This window comes from Sinocyclocheilus grahami, unplaced genomic scaffold (genome assembly GCF_001515645.1).
Source record: "Sinocyclocheilus grahami isolate Dianchi unplaced genomic scaffold, SAMN03320097.WGS_v1.1 scaffold1375.1, whole genome shotgun sequence".
NCBI classification, from domain to species: Eukaryota; Metazoa; Chordata; class Actinopteri; order Cypriniformes; family Cyprinidae; genus Sinocyclocheilus; species Sinocyclocheilus grahami.
This window is the reverse complement of record NW_015506554.1, coordinates 1,374-9,274: the sequence shown is the minus strand read 5'-3', so window position 1 is coordinate 9,274 and position 7,901 is coordinate 1,374. Positions and strand designations below refer to the sequence as shown.

At 36.9% G+C, this 7,901-nt stretch overlaps 1 protein-coding gene across 1 annotated transcript; it reads right to left on the bottom strand.

Annotated features, from left to right (window-relative positions):
* Positions 1 to 2,715: 2,715 nt before the first annotated feature.
* Positions 2,716 to 7,492, bottom strand: LOC107569728 (uridine phosphorylase 2-like). Its single transcript, XM_016255879.1, has 8 exons — positions 7,370 to 7,492; positions 7,220 to 7,291; positions 6,747 to 6,861; positions 5,774 to 5,932; positions 4,581 to 4,695; positions 4,139 to 4,348; positions 3,431 to 3,577; positions 2,716 to 3,159 (listed from the first exon to the last, which is right to left on the bottom strand). Exons 2-8 carry the CDS (start codon positions 7,270 to 7,272, stop codon positions 3,017 to 3,019), a joined length of 942 nt encoding a protein of 313 aa, XP_016111365.1. The 5' UTR covers positions 7,273 to 7,291; positions 7,370 to 7,492; the 3' UTR covers positions 2,716 to 3,016.
* Positions 7,493 to 7,901: the final 409 nt, after the last annotated feature.

Here is a 7,901-nt window from a genome sequence, read left to right as displayed (position 1 = left end):
TGGGTTCTGATTCTGCTTTGTGTACACCGCTACACCCTGAAACTTTGTAAATAACTTTGTAAATATTCTTGTAAATACTAGTTTGCCAAATTAAGGGATGTAGGGGGTTAGACGCCATTTTATTTGTGTATCTTTTTTTCACTTTGTTTATGGTTGAGGGAGGTAGGGAAGTTGGCCTGTATTTTGTTTTCTTTATTTCTGTTTGAGGTTATTTAGTTGTCAAAGAAAAGTCTGTTTTGTTTATTGTTTTGGCCTTGTCTGCCCCTGAAGATACTTCCGTTAAACGAAAATACAATTGTTTATTTGGTATCTCTCTGGTGTGAACTCATCTCTTTTTCTGTTACGGCTAACTCCTAGAGGTCGTAACAAAAATTGGGGGCTCGTCCGTAAAGCTGTTTCTTTTAAGTGGACTCCTGAATGTCATTCTGCTTTTGAAGCTCTGAAAACTCGGCTCTGTAGTGCCCCCGTACTGGTTGCACCTCATTTTGGAAAACCGTTTCTGTTAGAAGTTGATGCTAGTGGTACAGGCCTCGGTGCTGTTTTATTGCAGACCGGAGAAGATTGTTTGAATCATCCAATCAGTTTCTTTTCGAAAAAGTTCCTCAAACATCAACTGAACTACAGTACTATAGAAAAAGAAGCCCTTGCATTAATCCTCGCCTTGCAACACTTTGAAGTGTGTATTGGTTCAAGTGTACAGCCTATTAATGTTTTCACTGATCATAACCCTCCTACCTTTCTTCAACAAATGTCTAATGCCAATCATCGTTTAATGCGATGGTCTCTGATCTGTCAAGGTTACAACTTGAAAATATGTCACAAAAAAGGTATTGAAAATGTTCTTGCTGACTCACTGTCCCGTGTCAACCAGTAAAACATTGTAGGTTTTATTTTATGGGTGGGGGTGTTATGACCTCTAGTCTATGCATCTGTGAATTTATTTATTTTTTTTGGTATGTATTTGATCTCTCTGCTCGTGTGTATAGACATGTTTGTGTTCTAGATGGATGTGGCCTCTGTTAACCAGCTGGAGATGGTGATTGGTCCTATGCACCCTACCCAGATATAAGGACCGCCCCAAACACTCGTCTTCTGCCTTTGAACCTCGTTGACTTCTTGCTAGCGAAACACGACAGTACTTTTTTTTTTTTTTTCGTTAAATCATATAATAAATAAAAAGAAAACAGATAGAATAGGGCAAGCTAGTCTTAGAGGCTTTTTTTTGCTTTTTTTGTTTTCTTTTTATTTATTATACAATTAACAAAGATAGAATACAAAAAGATTAGAGGCAAGAAGCAAGTGTTAGGTTTTTTTTTTTTTTTTTTTTAAGAAAACATGCAGTTAGTCTAAAAGGGGCAAACATTTTTTTTTTTTATCAAAATAAAATATCAATTTATTAAATAATTCCACTACTGATGTTTATGTCTTATCAGTTGGAAACAAATGTATTATTAATCATATTAAGAATTAATAATGTAATTATTTTGCTGCAAAACCTGTTGGACTGATCAAATCCTCTGTGACTGTGTTGAAATTCTGTACATCATAATTTAAATGTTCTCTTCCAGTCATTTTAGTTTAATTCAGGTAACATCCTGAGGGGAGCAGCCAGTTCGATTTCAAATTCATGATTTGAAAGGACTGATTCTTAGTCTTCTGACTGCCTGCTCATGTACATGGACCATTGTGTTTCTGCCAATAATAATAATGGTTAACCTGTGATGACATTTTGGAGCTCTGACATTAACCGTCACTAGCCAAGGCCAAACAGTGAAACAGCTTTTTTTTCAGACTTTTGCTTCATAACATGTAGATTCAACAGCACATCCTGTAAATAAACATAAAACGGAGATAAGTTACTGACTTTAACCTTGTTCATGTAAAAGCATATCAACCTGTCAACAGCTACTCTGGTTACAGAATTACAGTCTAGAAAACATTGAACTATTATAGGAAACCATTTACTTTACTTCCCTGATTGTTGCTTGCGTATTGAACAAGCGCAAGACAGATTCTATCTGAGATCCAACCTCTAAAGCAAAGCCACCCAGACGAGACATGGAGTCCGCTGCCTTCAGATCCTGACCAATAATTATATGAATGTAAACTTCTTTTCACATAAATGAGCCATGCTTTGTCCTCCTGAGGTCTACGGTCTACATATTAGTCTACATATTTTTTTAACAGTATTGCCTTGAATGCTTTATTTAATTTTTGGAGGATTGATTGATATGTCAGTCTTCATCTCAGAAGATCAAGGAATATTTAATTCCTCATGATATGACCAGCATGCTTATGGAAAAGAGATAACCATTTTGGGTTTATATTTTGGGCTTTTTTTTATAGGACAGTAGATGGCTGACAGGAAAGTGCTTTAGTGGTTTTTGACCGTGTAATTGACAGGCCTCATTTTAGATACGTTAAAAACTATTTTGTGGCAAGAAGTGAGACCATGACCCACAACACTGTTCTGCAGTTCATAAACCTCATGCAGCTTTTTATAACAATGTTCTAAGCCATCAGAAACCTCTTGAGACACAGAATCCAGCATTTCCAAAATAATCTTTGAGTTTGTTATGCTGTATAACTAGTAGCAAGTGTTAAAGTACAAACCCACACGACTCGTTTCATAAACTTAACATATACCTTTATTTAGATTCGTTTATTTCTACTTAAACACCAAAGGTATCCTCATCAATATGTTACTACAAAAAGCTTTTTGCAAAACTGCTTAGGATAAAAATAAAAAAAATTATTTGTTATAATATTTTTAAGGTACAGTGTAAAAGGCCAGTGTGAAAACTCACCATACATATAATTTAAGTCATACTGTTGATTTACAAGTTAAAATAAATATTTTAGTACTAGTATTAGTAACTAGTAAAGTGAGGTGTTCATTAGAGATGATATTTAAGGAAGTCAGCTGAGGATGGTTTAGGAATGTGAATGTCACCATTAAATAACACAAACACACTATGAACAGTATTATGTACACTGTAGATGTTCATTACAGGATTTATGAGATAAGTGCGAGGCGCTTCTTGATGAAATGAGCCACAAGGCACTGCGGTCGCTGCTGATATTCCAGGAGAACATCATGAGGTGTAGAAATCTGATCCCCCTCAAACCGGTTTAGCAGAGTCACACACACCACTGCAGCTGCAAAAAAAAATAAAGATTAATAAACCGATGCCACCACTAAGTGGTCAATGACATGATAATTAAGTATGACGTTTGAGGTAATTACATGCTGCTTGAAGGAGGTATGAGGCTTATAAAGCAGTACTGTATATATACACATGCTTAAAGAGTTAACTCACAGAAGATCAAAATTCTGTTATCATTTTTTTCTTCCATAAAGCAAAGCTGCTTCCTCTGGTACTGTTATAGTGGTGATGAGGAAAACAAACATTGTAAATGTCTTAACTACCTTTAAGATTGCAGACACGACACATGGCAGCAAAGACAGTGGATTCCATCTCAATGTTCCTGACGCCTGCCTCGCTGGCTTTTCTCAGATATTCCCATTTTTCTTCAGTGGAAAATGAGCACAGTGCTCCATCCAGTCGCCCTTGACCTACAACAGGAAAAAGAAGTGATGATGGAAATAAATAACTTTTCATTGTGCAGTCTTCAAAAGGATGTCTGTTTTTGAATGCTTGTGATTAATAAGATGTAAGAGGCCCTAACAGTCAGAGTTAAAGCTATGCAAGTCTGACATGTCAGCTAAGTTTAATAGTTGGCCTTTTACAATAGGTGTTGAACAGATTGCATGGCAATACTAGTTATATAGTTTATACTATGTAGCACATGCAGCTATACTATATTATATATTTTAACACAACCGGAGCACCTCATTGACCAATCAACATCTAGGACCACATCTATCTGTTTTATAAACAAATTTTAACATTTATGCATTTGACACATTTTCCCCCAAATTGACTTACTTTGCATTCAAGGTACACATTTGACCAGTTTATGCATTAACTGGGAATCAAACCCATGACACTCACATCACTAGTGACACGCTCTACTGTTTGAGCTGCAGGAATGCCTCTGTCATGTTTCGTATGACCAAACCCAGTATGAAAAAAACAAGACAAAACAAAAAAAAACCCAAAAACAGTTACTTTACCTTCATAGAAGTCATGGGTGCACATTGTGTTTCCAATAACAGTGGGAATATCTGGAAGCTCTGAGGAATACTGCAGCAGCTCTTGGGCCACATCCTCGTCTAGCTCTGTGCTTCTGACGATTACCTTTCCCAAAACCACCTGCTCAAACTGTGGCCTGAAGAACGAGTCTACAGCTTTATCTGTGATCACTACAGTGCCTGCAGACAGACCTGTGTGTTCAAAGAAAAGGCAATTTTTTTTCTTGTGTATAGGTTAGCAAACCCATACACTTCATGCCCCCCGCCATCCAGCAGTATTAAGGTCTGATATATAATGCTTCAGAGTATGAATTATTGGCTGATTAATGTTTGAGTCTCCACAATTGCCATTAAAGTTAAAATCACTTGGGTGATGTATTTGCACTTCATAATTCAATCATACAATAAAGCAGGAAGTGCTCACCAACTCCGCCTGATGTGCCAATGCGAAAGATGATGACATCACGACAACGAGCATGATAGAGCAATTTAATGAGCTCATGCAACATGATGGAGATGGAGGGAACGCCCATTCCATGCTGTCAGAGACATCGAAAAATACATAAATTATGATGCTAGTGAAAAAAGTACACTACAGATTAAATTATATGATGTAAGACATGATTCAGCCAATAATATTGTTTCATCAAATAATTTAATAATGTAAATATATAGCCTATGCATATATTAGTCTGACCACCAGTTCTATCCACACAAACAGATGCATATAAAGATATCATTACCAATATATAAAAAAAGTGGTTTACAGAGGAATGTGCTCCACAAAAAAATCTGATTAGTGGTTGAACTACAGTAATTTGTCACAGTCCGCCTACTGTGTAGGAACGAGGAGAGAGGAGAGATGACGGAGATTAACACAAGGAACACTCTTTATTATCCAAATAAAGACTTACACGGGCAGGAACACAAACACGTAGCACAGGGGAATATATACGTTTAACACTGGATGCAGGACACAGGAAAACACAGGGCTTAAATACTGGGAACTAAACGAGGAACACCTGACATCAATGTACATAATAAACCCAGGGAGGAACTGGGTAATGGGGAGCAAACACAAGACACAGGAACACAGGGCTGACATAATTATACTAGTAACCAGATGTTTATTTTCTCTTCATTTTTCTGTAGAAAAGTGGTCTTTGCCTATATCTGCAAAGATGTAGGTAGTTGCTTATTGGTCCAAGTTAAAATAGTCTGCCAAGAAAATGTCCAGCCCCTTAGAAAAGTAACAATACAGCTATTCTCAACAAGTTGCATGATTTAAAGCATTATTCATGTCTGTGGGCTATGGCACAAAAGTTGCATTATGTGATGAATGTAGTTTGTAGGGTTAAGGGATTTCAAATCCATAAAAGTCAAAGCATAACTTACAGCTTGTCTTAAACACCTCTAATCATTTTTCCCACCTCATTGTTTATTAGCACTTTTAGCACTATTAGCAATATTGCTGACTCGGTATTCATATTCAGTGCAAATATTACATACCCCCACATCACATGATCTTCATACATACAGTTCAAATCAATTTACAGGCATGTATGATGAATAAACTCTAATTTAAACACAAGTCTAATCCATATTTGAGATACTCACGCTAATGGACAGCACAGGTCCCACTTTAAACATGGAATAGCGGTCCGTTCCCTCACAGATATCTCTGATGTCTGCCATGTTGCCGGGCAGATTCAGCTGCTCATGGATAAACTGGGCAAAAGATCTCATCCGATTGGAACTTCCGCCAACACAAACAAACTACAGAAAGACAGTTGTAGCAAAAGGAATCACTTTCCCCACAAAAGTTTTTTTTTTTTTTAGATCAAACTATCTATAACACACCATTCTCTGATTTCACCTGTGTCATGTTAGCCTGACTAGTCTTTTTTTGTTATTAGTATAAATATGCACATGTTGCATATGTATATAGCTCTGCATGTATGCAGTGTTCAGTGTCGGGTCTTGTCCTTGCATGCCAATTTTCTTGGTGTGCACATTTTATGCCCTTCGTCAATTATTTTTTAGCTCCCATGCACTGAACTGTGTAACTGACTAATCTCAGGCATCTTATTTCTGACATAGCTGTCCTTAAAAAAATTATTCTAGCTCAAATTAACGTTTCTTATTTATTACTTTGCAAAATAATCCCCTTTGAGAGGATACAAGAGTTTGAGTATGTTCTCCTGTACATACACACACACACACACACACACACACATACACACACATTTATAACATCCTGATCTTTATCAATTATCCTTTATACCAGTGGCTCTTAATTCTGGTCCTGTGTAAAGTACACATCTAACATAACCAAATTATGTTTATTTACACTGTGCTCAGGGAATATGGTGTAGTGAACATGTCAATCAGAACGCAGCTCAGTTCATGAAGCTGTTGATCTGAATCTGGTGTGTCAGATAAGCAAGACATACAACATTTGAAGAGCGGCCAGAACCAGAATTGAGAACCTGTGCTCCACACATTCTTATAGATCTTGCTTAAAGTGTAATCAAATTTGATGTAACCTTAAATCTGCTGTCTAGCTCTTGTCTGGTCAGGACTTACAAACCTTAACATCCCCAAACATCTGGGGCAGGTCATGGGTCTTGGTGCCCAGGTTGAAGTGGTACAAGATGTCCTCTTCCATGCTGTCCAGATGAGGGTTCTTCACATACTCCACCTGTCTGTGACACATCACATCTGTTATTGATGCGGACTAGTGTGCTACTCAAAAGGCAGCAATGCAGCTAAAGAAAAATGACTTTAGAGAATGTTTTCTCAGCTTTAGAAACTTTTTATTAATTATTAATTTCATTCATTAAAAAGTCATTAAAGTAACTTCAATCTCATTTTCTCAGCATCCTGACATGAGAACTGAACTGAACCCAGTATCTCCCACGACATAAGAACACTACTCAAACATCAACCTGACATGTCCAGCGACTTAAACCCTTATTTTATCCGATCTTATTAACTTTAACTTATTGCATATTCATTGATCTTTTAAAGACGTATGGTTTGAGTAAAATACAGTTTTCTTACTGAATGTAATTGCTGTGTTCATTTCCCATGCTGTTCAGTAAAATAGGTGCCATGATAGCAGTTCTCCTCAATCTGAAAAAAAAGTGGAATGAATTCAATATCTTCACACCTAGATAGCAAGAAAAATATGCAGAATTCCTTTTTTGGTACCTTGCAGCAGCTGCATTTTTCAAAGATATCCTTTAATCCTTTTGATTTTTCTACTGCAAATTTTTGCCCTTTTACTGTGTAGACCTTTGTGTCATCAGGACCTTTGGAGAAAAAATGTGTCTCTCTAAGACAAACTCTTATATAGAGCTCAGAATGCATTGATTGGTTATATGGGGAGGTGTGGCACCTTCTATATCTTTCTCTGCCTGGTTACTGATCTCTCGCTGACATGTTCACAAACAGACTTCTGCTCTACAGAGAGATGCAGTACTGTGCCAACATCACCTCTGCACACAGACACGTTTGAAGTGTGACTTGTACAAGTGTGTATGTGTGCGTGTGCAATAGTTTGGGTAGTTTATGAAGACACAGATTTGTATAATGACATGGGTATGACATAGGTATTACAATGTGAAGCTGGTTTAATTCAAAAGGCTTAAAAAGATACTTTGTTTTTTGAAGATATAAAAATGCAGAAAGTTTTCTGTGAGGTGTAGGTTTAGGTGTAGGGGGATAGAAAATACAGTTTGTA

What these genes read in the sequence shown, in the direction of transcription:
- LOC107569728 (XM_016255879.1), bottom strand. Translation starts at nt 7,272, where the DNA reads ATGGCACCTATTTTACTGAACAGCATGGGAAATGAACACAGCAATTAC. An exon ending in GACCTGTGCTGTCCATTAGC is followed by an intron (nt 4,696 to 5,773) that starts GTGAGTATCTCA and finishes TGTCTCTGACAG; the next exon opens with CATGGAATGGGCGTTCCCTC. An exon ending in CACCCATGACTTCTATGAAG is followed by an intron (nt 3,578 to 4,138) that starts GTAAAGTAACTG and finishes TTCCTGTTGTAG; the next exon opens with GTCAAGGGCGACTGGATGGA.